The 17232-nt window shown below is 32.6% G+C and overlaps 2 protein-coding genes across 2 annotated transcripts in view; both read left to right on the top strand.

Annotated features, from left to right (window-relative positions):
• LOC124371234 (cytosol aminopeptidase-like) overlaps positions 1-5176 on the top strand; it is a 30362-nt gene extending 25186 nt beyond the window's left edge. Inside the window, exons 8-9 of the mRNA XM_046829574.1 lie at positions 1769-1845; positions 4955-5176. Of these exons, the coding sequence (XP_046685530.1) occupies positions 1769-1845; positions 4955-5101 (224 nt within the window). The 3' untranslated portion in view covers positions 5102-5176. The remainder of the gene's footprint in view (positions 1-1768; positions 1846-4954) is intronic.
• A 3326-nt stretch (positions 5177-8502) lies between these two features.
• On the top strand, positions 8503-13892 carry LOC124371227 (E3 ubiquitin-protein ligase RNF139-like). The gene is made up of 2 exons (XM_046829563.1): positions 8503-8660; positions 11439-13892. Exons 1-2 carry the CDS (start codon positions 8511-8513, stop codon positions 12225-12227), a joined length of 939 nt encoding a protein of 312 aa, XP_046685519.1. The 5' UTR covers positions 8503-8510; the 3' UTR covers positions 12228-13892.
• The last annotated feature ends 3340 nt before the right edge of the window (positions 13893-17232 follow it).

Below are 17232 nucleotides of genomic sequence, written 5' to 3'. Positions count from 1 at the left end.
GAGCTACTCTGGTTGTCCATCAGGCGGGGGCCCTCACAGGTGACAAAGTTTGGCGGTTTCCCCTCTGGGACCACTACTCTAAGCAGATGACAGGTGAGCTACTCTGGTTTTCCATCAGGAGGGGGTCCTAATGGGCGACAGAGTCTGACCACCTCTCCTCTGGTTTATGAGGTTGACGTTTGAGTCAGGGTCATGATTATCTATCAGCAGAGATTCTTGCAAGGAACAGAGTGTGGTGATTCCTACTCTGGTGCCTCTACTTTAGCTAGAAGATAGGTTATCTTGTAAGTTTTAATGGGGTATGAAAGATGTCTTTGTAAAAAAATATATAATAAATTGTATTAGTTTAAGTACAAATGTTATATACAAATACTGCCAGAGACAGTTTATTGTCTTCTTCAAGATTATTCTGGATGTGCTGTAATTTGACCTTTCCTAACATAGTTTACATTAGAATGTTCCATAAGTCATTCAACTTTCATGGATAAACTGTTTCTTGAAATGACTATATTATGCATACACTATACAAATAGAAAAAAAATCAGTCCAATACACATTATAAACAGCAAAGTACATTCATGTGGTGAACTACAACAAACTTTGTATTCATGTTTTTCTTTAAATAAAAATCGGTAAAAACAAGTAAATTGTCATATGAAATATTTAATTATAAATCAAAAGGCCATTAAACATAGAAATTAAATGCAAGATTTCAATTAGTTTAATATATAACACCATTAGAATGGTGATACATTAACCCTCGAACTGGTGGTGTCTGCTCCTGGACAGGCACCCTTTTTTCAGCCGTTGTCAGATTTACATTAAACTGTTATATACCTTTCAAAATTCTTCGAATATACAACTTATTATATATAATTGTTTTTAGAATATTTAAAGTAATAGTAATAAATTATCTTCATTATTATTTTCATATTTAATAAAAAGATTTTGGTGTTTGAATGTGCTTGATATGAATTTTTTATAACTTTGCACTATCTTATCATGTATGTATAAAAGGTTTATACAAAATCCAAAACATACAAAAGGTGCTAAATTTTATACTCACCTAAAATATATATATAGTTTTAGTGGTGTTATTAAAAAAGTTTATATTTTAGCAATTTTTTAACCTTGAACTAGCCTGATAAGGAAGCTAGTTCCAATTTAAGAATCTAACAGTTCTCACAAATCACTTGATTTGTCCCTAAAATTGAGTGTGTCTTCATCACCATATTACTAATAACCAAAACATAAACTCAATATAAATCAATTAGGCAGATGATACCAAAACAAAACAATAGCAGAAGTAAACTAATAAGACAGTAAACCCGGTCAGCTGGTCATAGTCAAATCAGTTGCCCGTACAAGATGTTTCTTCTAACCATACAAAGAGAAATAAAGTTTGATTTTTTGAGTAATAATATACTTCAATTCCAACTCTTGCAAACTTTTGACGACATTTCTGTACTCAAAGTTCATGAAATAAAGAGATTTGTCTATTGTCTATTGTCTATTGTCTATAGCTTGATTATTCTGCCATCAATTGATGCTTATTTTTAAACCGAAACAACAAAAATATGGAAATAACCGATTTCCGAAACGTCTGCATACTGACAGTGCCAGTAGGCGAGTAACCTAAACTGCCATATATATAGCAATTACCAGTTAGAGGGTTAAAATAATTATTATCATCTAGTGAGAGTACGTCACTACTAATTATAATTACTGCTCTTGGTATGCACGTGTAGATAAATGTGCAATGTTCCAGATTTCCCTGCTGCTGATGTGAACAACCTCGGAAAAGGGAAAGGAGGAGGCTCTTGCACTGCAGCGGCTTTTCTGAAGGTTAGAGAACATCTTCATATTTGTTGTATTTAAATAAGTGTGCTTTCAAAATATGTCAATTTTACTGGTCAGTATATTTAAGTAACGATTAAGTTATGCTTTGTTTTATCAGTGGTCTTTAAAGTCAACCAATTTAGTCAGAGCAAAATGAATTATCACAGAATTTTTACAGCTGGTGTAACTAAGTAGAGTGAACAGCTACACAGTCGTATTGGTAGGGAAGAGGGGAGGACAATAATTGTGATATGTATCTTGTATACACACTAAAGTGTCAATATATATGGACATTTAGACGAAAATGACTGACACCTGTAGCACAATTATGTATGCTATATTTAAGATATCAGTTTAAAAAATATTCATACTAATTTAAATTAAACTATTCAATAGTCGGTTAGTTGGATTATAAGCTATAAGTATGTTGATACTCTTTGGAACAGTTGTGGTTACTTTAATTTATCATACTTCGTTGAAATCAGTATTACTAGCTGTTCCGAAGAACAAAAAAACAGTTCGTCAAGAAAAGGAAAAATAGGAAGAAAAAGAGAAAGTCTGATTCCTAAAAACAACCGCTTGTCTCGAGACTCCACAAAAACGGCTGCGGTGGATATGGAGAATAAAGAGTTCTTCACCTACCCTGTCATCCAGATAGAAAGCGATAGTCACAGTCGTCACGTGGTGGGGATTCTTGGTGCAACCATCAACTAATGTTCTGGAGTTTTGTAAACCAGGAGCTGGCCTGCTAACGGTTGGATCCACTGGTACCCTATCTTTGGGGTCTTGTGTTATAGTAATAGCCAGCACCAACGATGTGGCAGATGGAGATGATAAAATCATCTATGAGCATCTTGAAGGACGCTTGGTGAACTTTCTGGGGTCCTTCTCTAGGGTTACTGTCACATAGGGTTATTATTCCTTTCCGCACTGCCATGACTTGCCATCATGCCACCCGATCAACCAGCAAATTTTCCTGGTAAATACATATATCGTGGAGCTAGGCAAGAGACATCCCTGTGTTGACTTTTTTTATTTCGCTGGCATCCCAAGACAACATTTCACAGTGCATGGGATGTATCTTACGTTTCTTGGGAAGAAAGTCCTCGTACGTCTCCTGTTGACTTACCTTCGATCCGATGGAGGAAATAAATCGACTCAAGCGCCACGTTCAATGCCGCCAGAACTAGACAAGCTGAGCCCAAGACTGGCTAGTCTACTGACCCCTCCATAGAAAGTTTCCAACCTCCAAACACCACGGCAATGACAGACCGACTCTCTGATGGCGGAAGTTTCTCATGCTTTTTTAGAGACCCCACTTCAAGGCGACGAGCAAAGTTGACATACTCAAATCAAATTGGCAGAACAATTGCAAAATTTCAAAATCAATTTGTTTTAAGGCTGCTCCATCACAGTGGGAAGATCTAAGTAGAGATCTAGTTGTTGTAATCGAAAACCGTTTTAACAATATAAAAATTGAGGTGTGTAAAATTTTAAATTGACCAACTCATATTACCGTCATTATACTAAAGGTGGAGGTGTTGCAATTTTTTTAAACGAAGTTTCACTTCAGTAACCTATACGATAAGAGAAATGGACGAACAACATTTTGAAGCAGCCAGGATTAAACTTCAAACCAAAAATTAAAAATTGGTCATCATTGGCATCTATTGGTCTCCCAGTGGAAACTAAAACATATTTTTTCAAAATTAGAATCCTTGCTGTTAGACCTGACTCATCATGATCTTGACTTCGTCCTGATGGGCGATTTCATATTAACGCTTTGGACAACAATCACCTATCCACCAAACATCTAGCCAACTTACTAAGGTCTTTTGATCTTGAATTATTAATCAAAACCCACACAAGAATAACAACAACCTCACAATTAGCTATCAATAACATAATTTCCAACCTTTCCAATGTTGCAGTGCCTGTGGTTAATACAGAAATTTCAGACCACTATGGTCAAGAAGCTATAATCAGTGGAAAGAAAATCAAATTAAAAAAAGTCATAAAAAAGTACAAAATGAATGGGTTACCAAATGATCCTAATTTTGAAAGAAAAACTCAAATTTTTCTCTGAAATTAACAGAAACACAGAAAATAATAACTTTTTTATATAATAATAATAATAAAAAGTTTTTTTCCGGAAGAAAATTCACTACTTTTAGTAGTTTTTCTGTAAATGGTAGCCAGCAAAACAGGTACCACACAGAGAGCTATTCCATAGCCCAACACACATGTAGCGTTTTTATCGCGTACATGATCAACTTCAGCGATTCCTTGAACCGAATGGACGAAACACATGGGGTTGGATACCTCTGAGGTCTTAGTAATGAATAGCAAAGTTCACTTATATGTTTAATTGTGGCAAATCACCGCTTCTAGATGTTAAAAATAAAATAATAATGTATTCATACGTTGCTGCCAAATAGAGTGGTAATGAACTAAATAATGTCATGGGAGTGGGCCTAATGGTTCCTATGTTCTATGGGAATTTTGCATACGAACTTAATAATTATTAAAATTGAGTTCCCTTTATGTTGATGTCAACTCACAAGCAGCACGGGACATTGCTGCTGTAGTTAGAAAGAGTGAAGATTAGTACACTAGAGGTCTAAAACATGAATGCTGGAAATACTCAAAGTTGTACTCATAGTTAAAATGAAACTCAAAGACTCGAAGTTGAACTCGCCTAAAATAAAATCATGGTGGTATTAGCCATTTATCGAGACAACTTAAGGTTCATGACAACCCTCGTAAAATATTATATAAAATACAACTAAATAATGGTATAACCTGCTTTCATCAAACTGCCTTTAGAATCACTTGACATGTAAGGTCTTGGTTGATAAATTGGGTCCGCATCCTGATCGTCATCATCCTCAGAAAAGTCTCATCCCTGAATGCCTATCTCTAAAAGTGATACAAATGTTCTCATTGTTATTACTAGTTCTTGCTATACAAACTGAATCACTATCAAGATGGAGACCAGCTGATGACCAGCCTTATCTCTAGAAGAGGAAGACTGACCCACATGCAATCTCTTACAGTTGATTATCCAGTCTGTATAGTCCTGATTGTTGTTACTCAAGTTGTGTGCTGTTGCCAGGAGTTTGCTCCACCCGGAGACTGGATACATCTAGACATCGCGGGTGTGATGGGACCAGCCGATAACCTGCCTTACCTCCAAAAAGGAATGACTGGGCGTCCTACTCGCACTCTCATACAGTTACTTATTCAGTCTGTAGAATGCTGACTGCAGTTACCTTAGATGTGGAGTTGTTAACCATGCATTTCCTGTATTACAAAATTTGACGCTTACTTGTTATGGAATAAAACACTATTGACAATTGACGGTTTTTCTATCTTTTATGCTACCAATAGATCCAGATAGTAACCATTGTACTTTGTTTAGGTAATAATGGCTATTCACTAGTGATGTATTGAATGTACAGAATATGATAACAGACAATTCAACGTGTTAATACAGATGGGTATCAATCTGTTGACAGCTGGGAAGTTGTATTGAAAATATTTCAATATTTGGTATTATTTATTTAACTATTTTACTTATGGAAAAAAATCAATATAATTGTGCAATGTAAAATTACTTGCTAAATACTAATACAACTGGCCTTTTTGGTGGAAGAGCTCCTGAAACTATAAAAAAAGAAATGATCTACACAAATACGGAAGAACTTGCCAGCCAGACATGACTTGAGCTATACCATAAGTTACTGTAATGCTAGCTCAGTGAGCTTATCATGTCAAATGCCTTGTTAATTAATGTCCAAGAAAACTGCAACAGAACATAAAATATATTAAAAGTAGCATAATATATCGGTTTGAGGACAACTCAATAAGTTGGAGTAATTTTGTGTGACCTCTCTGAAATCCAAAATACACTAAACAAATTTATGAATGAAGTAAAAAATACACTTCAATAGCTCAAAATAGTAGGTCATTACTAGTTTGAATACCCTTTGGTATTTTTAGGAAATTGCCTTAGGTGAAGTCTCTGAAGTCACTTGCAACATAAGCAAAGATATATAAAACACAATCCCAAATCAATCAAAAGGAGTATATGTAAAATGGTAATATTGTATACATAGTTATTAGTTATTCTTTCATAAATAAACAATAGCAACCATAAAAACAGTCAAAATCTAAATAAAAAAATTTAAACAATAACAAAAAACTTGGCTGTTACTAGTCATCATTCTGTTTCTGATTCCCTACTGGTGTTGATTAAATAAAGCGATGCAGTACAGTGAATCACAAGTAGCTAGTTAACAATTAGGACGTTTTAAAATCTAGGTTTGCAGTTTTATTGTTAATGCTTAAATATAAATATACTTTTTTCATCCTAAAATTTATTATAGTCTAATATTATACAAATATAATTCTGTAAAATCATGAAACAAGATCAGCTTTGACAAACATTGTTAAGATAATAAAAGATGGCTGAAATCTATATTCTGCAGACCACTAAATTTACCACTAACGATTCAATTCTGTAGTAGAGTTTTGGTGATTTGTAATATTTTCTTAATTATAATTGAGTTTAATAAAAAAGTACAATAAAGGTACTACTGAAATATTACCAATCAAGGCAACACTACTGTTGTACTTAACTTGGTAACATATAAAGATAAGATTACGGCAACTTTAAGTACTGGCAAATATGCAGTTTTAAATAAAGATCAAATTGATTATTTTGAACGTAAAACTAGCACATTGTATGAACTTTAAAGAGAACACAAACATATTTTTTCAAATAATATTAGATCTAAATTAACTCCTCACCATTCAAAGATTCGCCATATGTATGGCCTTCCCAAAATCCACAAACCTAGCATCCCTCTCCAGCCTATCATTAGTTCTCATGATTCACCTTGAAGGGAATTGTCTAAAGTTCTTTTGGACATTTTAATGCCATTGATAGGAAAAACTGAATCTCTTATAAAAAATTCCAGGGTTTTTGTAGAAAAGCTAAAATTCCTGAAGTTGGCTGAAACTGACAAACTAGTAAGTTTTGACATTGAAAGTCTATTAAAAAATGTACCAGTTCCAGAAACTAGAAATTATTAAATCACGTCTCAAAGAACAAACATTAAGGGAAATAACTTCCTGTGACATTAATTATGGAACTGTTAGAACTATGCAATCAATGCAATTATTTTCGACGATCAAATTTTACCATCAAGATGAGGGGATGGCAATCGGTTCTCCACTGTCTCCTATTTTCAGCAATATACAGAGTCTCACGTAGAGGTTTAAACGTTTGATTTTAATTACTTGCCCATTTATGCATCGAACATTTTCAAACTCTAAACAAGTAATAAAGTAGGTTTTATAAATATTCTGTGCAAATTAAAGCTCCCTAACAATTGTAAAAACAAAATTGTGACATATTGAAAATTTGACCATTTTGCTTCCTATAAAAGTTAATTTCTTGACTTACCTGATATGATTTTTGCGTTGCAGTTTTAAAGAACAGCTGTTTAACAACGCTCATTGTCGTTTTACGGTTCCAGAAATGGTTTGAAGCAATCTTCCAACAAGATGTTTCTCCTCCTCATTTCGCAAATCCTGTCGATTACTAAATGACAACCTAAATGGCCATTGGATTTGTCGTGGAAGTGAATTTTTAGATTGGCCACCCCGATCCCCAGATTTAACTGTGTGTGATATTTTTCTATAGGATTACTTAAAGGAACAAGTTTATACTCGTAGCTTCAATAATGATGAGGAATTAAAAACAATTGAAGAGGAAACTTCTCCGGAAACCACAGAATTTCTTTGTAAGAGCTAACGATTCATTTGTTAAGCACTGTTATTAGTGTGTCACTGTGGTTGGATAACAGTTAGAATAATTGTTGACTGTGATTCTAGGTTTTTTAATAGGCTATGTTCTAATTTTTTGATTAGAATATGACAATAAATAATTTTTACAAAACAAAAATACAGTTTTTTTCTACGGTTTTTAAAGTATAGTTTTTCAAAATACTGTATTAGCATTTCGTTTAAACAATTGCTAGAGAGCTAAAATTTTCACAGAATTTTTTTAATACCTATTTAATGAATTGTGTAGAGTTTGAATATGTTCAGTGCATAAATGGGCAAGTAATATAAAATCAAATGTTTAAACCTCTTCGAGGTATACCTGGTATTTATGGAGGTATTTGAGTAAAAAGCCTTGGCTTTATCTCAGTTCAACCAAGGATTTAGTGGATGTTTTTAAAAAACATTTTACAACATTTCAACAATATTTTAGAAAAATATTTAGCTGATATGAAGGTTTATAAGCCATCATCAGATTCAGTGCGTAGCCTTTTAAAAGTCAAACATTAAAACAACTAACAATATTTTTAAAATACCCATAACCAATAAATAAGTTGTTAACAGCAACATTTATTGGGGGGTGGGGGGGGGGGGGGGTGGGGGGGGGGGGGGGTGGGGGGGGGGGGGGGTGGGGGGGGGGGGGGGTGGGGGGGGGGGGGGGTGGGGGGGGGGGGGTATCCTTCCATTTTTTATAGTTATTTAGGAGATTGTTTAAAAAGGATTTGGTATGCTATCCTTTTATAATAAAATTGGATGGACATGAATTATAAAATCTATTTTATTACTATTTATTCATAATTTATTTTAGAAGTTTTTAGAAGATGTCCTTCATTTTATTCGACATGTTTATAGAGAGGTGTACAGACTTTGCACAACCTGTGGTGACATTCCTGAGCCGAGTATACACACCAGTGGACATGGTTGAAAGAGCATACATGCGGATGACCAACATCTTCACTCTAGTCAATCAGGTAAAAGTTTTAGTCAAATTATCTCAGTTGATTATTCCTAGGAAGACAGTTGACATGATTATAGAGAAGTATATAGATATTAGCCCAGCCAGTGGAGATATTCTGAACCAAGCATACGCAACAGTGGACACGTGGAATGAGTATAAATGCACATGACCAATATCTTCACTGTAGTCAACTGAGTAAAAATATTATCACATTACCTAATTTGATACACTAAATGTAATACAGCCAGACAAAGAAATTCCATCATTTTCAAGTGGTTTTGCAACTTAGGTATAAAATTTGAAATACTAAAGAAAAAGTTAAAACATCTGATTATATCAGAAGAAACATCATTCCACATTTTAAGAACATATATATAGCAAAATAAAATGTATATCAGTGAAATGAAAAAGCTGTGATATTATTCACACAAGTATTAATTTGTATTATGTGATAATGAAACCAAAACAATCGTATACAGTCAAAACATTGAAAAAAATGTATGAACATCTGCGTTACAAAAACTGATGTATAACATAATTTTGGTGTATACTTTACTTTTGGGCACTAGATCCTAAATCACAAAGCTAAACAAAATATTTAAAAAAGTAAGATATCACGGAACCACAATAGTGAATTGCAACCAAAACACATCATGTCAACTCCAATGCCTAATATCACTATCCAGATTATATCAGCAGTAGAGATACCATATAGAAAAACTGTGGACTCAGTCAATACAATGGTCATGGAAACAGGTCTACAACCTGTGCCACGCAGTCTCGTGGCATTCTTGTTACTATTTTCCCAGTTGCTTGCCAAAGGTGAGAAATTTGTTGCACTGAGTATTTTAAGACTCTTTTGTGTTTTATATATTTTATTTCTGAACATAAATTTTATTTAGAATCTCTCTGGGACATGTCCTTGACTTTCTATACATATGAGAAGAGGCTTTCAACTGAGGCTTGATTAATAACAACTTGTTACAGGAAAAGAATTTGAATACTAAGTCTGTTTATTTTAGTACATTCATAACAAATTTTGCAATAAAAAGCTTATTGTTTCATAAATATTTTCTTGCCAATGTTGACAATATAAAATAAGTGAACTAAATCTATACTATTATATAAAAAGCCAATGATGTCTGTCCGTATGTTTGTTACTCAATTAAGTAAAAAACTACTGGACAGACTACTGATATTTTACAGTAATATTCTCTGGTAACTCTAATACATTTTCTGGTTAACATATAGACCAATTTTTATTACAAAAATCTCTCCAGGCTATGCCCCACTGGCCTCTAAAGTTGTATTACGCAACCAAATATTAACTGTAAGAGCCTGTTGTATGTGATCAACTAATCTGTGTAAACATAGCTTTATGGCGAACCATATGTTTAATTATTAATTTAACCACTATTTTCAATTTGTTTATATGTATGGTGTGAAAGCATAAAGTAAACTTCATAGTAATAGCACTTCTTATTTCAACCTTTTCTGCAACCACTTATTAGCACAGAGTAAGAAAATATCCAGATTGAAAAATAAAAGTTTTAGTACAAATATACTTTTAACTGGACATTTTAGCAAATATTAGGTATGCAATGCTTGGTCAGTACTGTAATTTAGATATCAAAGACAACATTACTATCTGACTTTTACTATAAATTTAAAGACTATTATAAAACCCATCTTAGTTGTCTTTTGACAAAAGTAGGCTTCTCAAACCTGTGTATGTATATAGAGTGAGGCTGACCACTTGTCCGTGATATATAGCGGCCTCTTTTTTGATCTGAGAAACCTTCCTTCTTCGTTTTAACATAAACTTCCATATTTCAATGCCAAAGAATTCAGGAATATAATTTTTAACACACAAAAGTACCCCAGAATGGTGCTTTTGGGGAGTAAGGGTAATTTTTGGCAGATTTTCAAATGTATAGGTAGGTTGTGCTGTACCTTATTTTAAAGGCCTCCATTCACTCATCACTTTGAAAAAGTTTTAGTTTATTTTGCTTCTTGTATGCATGGTATTCCAAAATGTCAAAGTGGTTTATTTATGGCATTTTTACCCTTGTAAACCCATATATGTTGCCTAATACCTTGCCTTTAATGTGAAAACATATTACAATGTAAAAATAAATAAATAAAAATTCTATGAACATATTTATAAAACGGCATTGTCTGTTTACTCAAATCAGACTCTATGTATGCTTTATATCACATAATATCTGAAATTAAAATAACTTATTATTTTATAAATTTTGTGTAAATATGAGAAAGTAGCAAGTTAATCTTCAAATAGCTACATTTCTTGAAAATGTAATAAGTATCATACAAATATTACAATATTATTAAAAAGTATAAAAACATAATAAAAGTGGTTTAAGCAATATTTTAAGCTACAGTTTTGATATGTTGGGTTAAAAACTTTGTTTATGGATAAATACCTATAAATGTAAAATTTTTTAAACTGAAAATCATTTGATTTTGTTTTTACCAACAACATTTGCATACCAAATTCTTTCAAATTTAGGCTGTTCATTTTGTTCCAATCAAAGCTTACAAAGATATCTAAAATCCAAAATTTAGTAATTTATCATACTCGTATGGGTGGGAAAGTAAACATAAATGGAACCTTTAATAGACAACATAATCAGACTAATTTTGAAGAAATGCAACAATATTTTGTCTATGCAACTATATTGTAAAAAAACTGAGAAACATATTTTCTGAAAAATACTTGATTTCAGAGGGCAAGTGAAGTAGTAATTAACCAACTAATGTATTGTTACAGCTAGTGTTCTTCGTATTGTGTGACCGTGTGTTGGTACCGAACCAGCGTGTTACAGCCCTCTACTCACTCATGTTCTACAACGTGATCGCATACTGTGTTTCATACATCCGGGAACTCATTGAGAAGGAGGATTGGTCACCATGGGTCCGGATGGCTGAACACTCCAACATAAAACACCTAGCGATGTCTGCAACCAAGATTGTACTTGAGTGGACCAAGGCTGTTACTTTCATCATCACTGTAGTGTTCATGTTGCTAGTGTTTGGACTGGAGCAAGGCCTAGAGCACTACAAGCCCACATTGGTTTACAACTTCATTACAGGTCTATATTACATCGTGACGGAGAAAGTGTTTGTGGAACTCCTACTCTCCTTCATCATCTTCCTACAGCTCCCCATCTTGGAGAACTTGGAGTCTCTCTGGGTACCTGTTCTCTTCAGATCGTACACAGCCATCATCTCGTTCTTGTTCGCTATTCCCCTTGTCTTCTATGGTCAGTATCGTTCGGCCTGTATCGCCATTTACTTGAATGTCTTCCTCCGCTACAAGGAGATGAAGCTCAACAGCCTCCATAATCTCAGTATGGAGAGAGCCGTTCTCACACAGTATCGTTACGCGACCAGCCAGGAGCTCTCAGAGTTCGATGACGTCTGCGCGGTGTGTCTCAGCCCCATGCGGCTTGCACGCATCACCCCTTGCCACCATATATTCCATGGTGAGTGTCTCAGACAATGTCTCAAGGCCTCGGACCACTGCCCAATCTGCAAGCGTGAACTAAAATTTGACTGAGCGTGTCTCTCAAATACTGAGCATTTCTGTGATGTGACGACATATCAACCAGCTTATCTTACTACCAGTGTCAAGTCTTGTGTTTCTAACTGTGAGATGTGGTTTAGTAATTTAAGAATTGCAATTTTGTAAAACGTTCATGAATTTTTAAATAATCAGCTTACTGGAAGTAAGCAGCACAAAAGACTGATTTATTATGTGTTCTGGTATCTTCATTGATCAGTAAAATTAATTAGTCCAGACAGTCTAAGAGTCTATCATAATATGTACACTTGATACAGAATTATTCTATTACTGTACTTGCAAATTACTAATGATATTTTCCTATAAAATATCTTCAATGATTTGGGTTTTTCAAGTTATTTATTTGATAAAAATAATTGGGACCAAAGATATTATTTTTTAAAAAGGTTATTGATCTTAGGGTAAAATACTTGTAAAAATTTAAAAATTATCAAATATATAATATGAAGGTTTTTATCTTAAAAGTAATTAGTCTTGAACTTATACTCGTAGTTACAATAATAATACTATTATTATTAAACTAATAAATGGCACATTCTCTCATAATGTATTGATTGCTATGATTATAATAACTGAAATTATAAATGATGTGAGTGTAATTAATTATCAATGGTTGTACGTGTAATTTACCTTACAGACATTAATAGGCTGTAACTTTATTGGTTTTATTTAATCTTATACTACTGGTTATGTAAAAATAGTTAATAATTGAAAAATGTCAAAAGTCACTTATATTATTATAATACAAAATGTGAATAATAATTTAAAAACATTACATACTACCTTTCAGAGGTTGAGTAGAATTAAAGGGGTGCTTTTAAACACTATAAATTGGAAAGCACACATGAGCAGAGTATCAACTAAATATTTCAAATAAAATTGTTTTTCCTAAATGGAGATTCCTTAAGTTGTAATAAGTTTCAAAGTTCATATGAAAAACAAATTAAACCCAATATAAATTGTCTTTGTTGTTTTCGATTGCGAGATGTCTCACTGATCTGTACACATCCGATGGTTTTTAATTTTTTGCTACATTACTGTTATGGTTATTCAACAAAAACTCTGAAGGTGCTTCTATTACAAAAGTTAATAATGGGAAAAACAATACACACAATATCACACACATCCAAAATGAATAGGTTGCATTAAATTAAAACAGATCTTGTATAAACATTAACAAAACCATATGAAAGAAATGTTTCCAAATAGTATTAATACTTTACATACATATATATTCTTAAATGGTATTCCAATTCATTAGAAACTTAAAATTGTAATTGTAAATCTATTAATGAAGATATCAACAACATAGTTCAGAAATGTTTAAGTATTTTTTACTACTTAATAAAATCAATACAAATTTTTATCACTCATGGTAAATTGCAAAAAATAAAACAAAAGCATTCTAGATTTTTAGGTTGTACAAAGTAAGTTTCTTTCTAAGCCTGGTGTTATGTCTGTCTGTAACTATAATTTTGCTTTTGACATTTTTGTAAGTAATGTAATTTTAAGTGTTGTACATAGTCTCACATATGTTAAGGTACCTTAATCTGTATATTTTGTAATGCAATTTGTAAACAGAAGCTTAATTACAATATCGGTACGTGTTTATACTTAATAGATTAAAATATTAGAAACATACAGTGAGGTTTTATTTTATTCCACTACACTCACACATTTTGGGTAAATTGGTTTTCTTTACCATTACCAGAAGAAAGTGTTGAATGATACTTCCTTTACATTTCTCTCACAGAACTTAAGAGCTGAGAGCAGTACAATGACCTTGCAATTTGGTCTATAACAATACTAACTCACATTCAGTTTCACAAAATGTTTCATTCTAATACTTTTCCTGCTAGGCAGTTTGCTTACTACATACTAGAATTAGTATTACAATTTTTACATAATAATACACAAATTAACAATGTACATAACAGACATGTTAAGTGTAGACATACATGTGTTATATTTGGTGTTGTAATTTTTTTAAATTATACTATACTATTTTTACCTTTTTATTTGTTTAGTTTGAATTGGTATAGAATATTCAAGATCCAACTTAGTATTTCTTCAAAACTCATTAGATAACATAATAGATTACACATGTCCGAACCAATAAAAAATGATCATAGAATACCTTTATAAATAACATTTTTATGGAACAATAAAATGCTCTAGCTTGTATATACAAAAATAAAAATCATATACTTATGACTTAAAAAACTAATATAACTCAGTTGCTCATAGAATGTGACATAAAAGAATGATGAAATGTTTAATTCTAAGAGGATCATGATTTTAAATAACTGCTAATATGTCATGCAAATATATTTTACAAATTGTTTTGTGATTGCCTGTACAACATATACGGGCAGACATCAATTTTACAGATACTTACAGTTTTATGTACTTTTTCAGTGTTGTGAAACTGGATGTTGGTAATAAAGTGATGTTGAGGGTTTATATACATCCAAATGCAAACAGCGACAAAAATATTAGTATGAACTGGCAATTTCATCAAGATAAAATTTTTCCCATTTGTTTAATTGTATTAAAAATGTGCCATAGTGTTTTAAAAGGTTTTAAAATAAATACCTGTGAAATTTAAAAAAAAAGACTTAAGACAGTTAATTGAAGCATAATCACCAATGACTACTTTGGCAACTAGTCCTAATTAAACCCACCCACTTTAATGAATTCTTCAACAATCTCAGAGAGCAATTCTTTTGGAAAACAATTTAAACTTACTTTTGAATATCTATTGCAAGTACATTCTAAAATTGTAGGTATTAACACATAACTTACAAGTTTTGTACCACAATTAATTTTCTTAACTCAAGTATGAGACATTACAAGTGTACACATAATGATTTTAAATATTGCAGCACAAAAACAATATAGTCTATGAATTGTTCGAAAGAAAGTAGAAAATAATTCTTAAACCATTTAGATTGCTATTTGAGAAAAACATGGAACAACTTATTGAACATGGCAGTTTTGAAATCATCTGATATCATATTATCATGAATAGAACTGTCTCTATAATATTTTTGAAATACAGTAAAATTACAAATTGTAAAAAATTGAGGTATTTTAAATATAAATAAATATAAAATAACATTACCAAGATAATTCCGTTTTTAGCATCTGTAAAGTTATGTTCAGTCATCAATTGAAATTTGTTGTTCAGTAAACTTCCTTTTCATCTGGCACTGTCAGAACTTGAGGCATCCCAAATGATCAAATGTGCCGGATTATCGGATATAAATCATGGAAATAATCTAGACATAATAAAAAAGAAATAATCACAGTAAAACATGTTTTTATTATTCAAATATAATCTTCATGTAGTTCTCTTTATACGTGGATCTATAAGATCTATTTTTTTTACGGTTTATTTACAGTGTGTACTCTACACATCACAACAATTGGGCGGAACCCTGTCAAGATCGCTTTCATCCCAACTCTGTACCGCACTGCCACCGTCAGCCTCTCTAGACACTGCCTGCCTATTTCAAATGGCGAGACGTCAGTCGTTCTGGGCTGAGTACATTAACTCTGAAATTGAATTACCATTACTGGGCTCAATTGAATTGATACAAAAATATGAAAGTCCAACCGATTACACAGGCCGACATCCAATGCCAAGCCTCTTCTCTTTGCCTGTCTAACCGCTGGTGGACACATGAATGGAAAAACATTGCATATTAAATGACTGATGTTTTGCGTTATTCAGGAAAATGTTACCTACTTTTTCTAAAAGGCATGCTGGATTATCAAGCTTGCGAAACTACAGGATGCCAGATTAATGGAATTTTACTGTAGGAGTAAGCCACACTACATGTCAAGTAACAGGCTTTGCTGAGGTTGAATGCAAAATTTCATTTTATTGTTCATTTCATTATGCTAAATGCGTTACTATGTCACATGTTTATTTAATTATCATATGATTGTACTTAGTTTGTTTACAAACTTGCACATATCTATTTAATAACTACGAGATTCCTTCTGCAAACAAATCCTGCCTCTGCCTTGCAGATCCGTTGTTCATCCTCAATCGTTGCATAAATATGCACAAAAGGTGAAAGTTGCTGATCACCAACTTTGGGCTGTGACATACCTAAAATACATTCTATTTGAACAATCGCAAAAAGTCTTTTGTTTTCTGTGCAGCTTGGAAATAGCGTTGTCATGCTGAAAAATGACAGACGAACACAGAATACATGTATATTTATTTGCCCATCATATGTTTTCAGTGTTTCAGTATATGTATCCACATTCACACATTAATAGTCATACCACATTCCTTATATTCCACCAGCAGTACCTTTTTTGAATTTCTTATTGTGAGCTTTCTGCCAGTTGGGAAAAGTGGTATCTAGTGGCAAATACAACTAAATGCAGGCAGCTAGTCATGGGACAAGAGAAAGTGCTTCTAAACATTGAAGCATCAGATGTAGCCAAATAATTGGGTATTACAATAGACAACAGTCTCAAAGGCTTGGGATTGGCAGGAGGAGTTTCTTTTACTTAAGTTCAAACAATTTTAGTTACTTCACCAATAGTTTTATATGTTTATCTTATTGCAGTTTTAAGCATAATTTGAACATCAGTTTAAAAGTCAACTGTATTGAAGTAAACTTGAGCTTTTTCCCCAAAGACCAATATTAAACTTCACACACTTTTACACCCTTACTATTGACATAGTGTTATGTAAATTTTAAATAAAAAAAAATTAATATGTGCCAAAAAGCTTTTTAGTGTTTGTTGTAAATAGTATACTTATTGAATACTTAAATTATAAAGTACAAAAATTGAGATTTTTTTGAATAACCTATAAAAATATTGATAAAACTACAAATTTTTTGATGCATATTGATTGTATCATTAATACGAGTCATGTTCCTTAATTCTGCAACTAAAATTAAGTTTTAAAGTACATGAGGTTTAGCATTGTTCTTATGGGGGCTACAATCAAGAT

This window comes from Homalodisca vitripennis, chromosome 1 (assembly GCF_021130785.1).
Source record: "Homalodisca vitripennis isolate AUS2020 chromosome 1, UT_GWSS_2.1, whole genome shotgun sequence".
Classification (NCBI taxonomy): Eukaryota; Metazoa; Arthropoda; class Insecta; order Hemiptera; family Cicadellidae; genus Homalodisca; species Homalodisca vitripennis.
The sequence above is the reverse complement of the archived record's forward strand: the minus strand, read 5'-3'. Positions and strand labels throughout refer to the sequence as shown.

Coding starts and splice junctions, on each gene's coding strand:
- LOC124371227 (XM_046829563.1), top strand. CDS start 8,511: ATGTCCTTCATTTTATTCGACATGTTTATAGAGAGGTGTACAGACTTT. Junction 8,661..11,438: donor TCTTCACTCTAGTCAATCAG/GTAAAAGTTTTA, acceptor GTATTGTTACAG/CTAGTGTTCTTCGTATTGTG.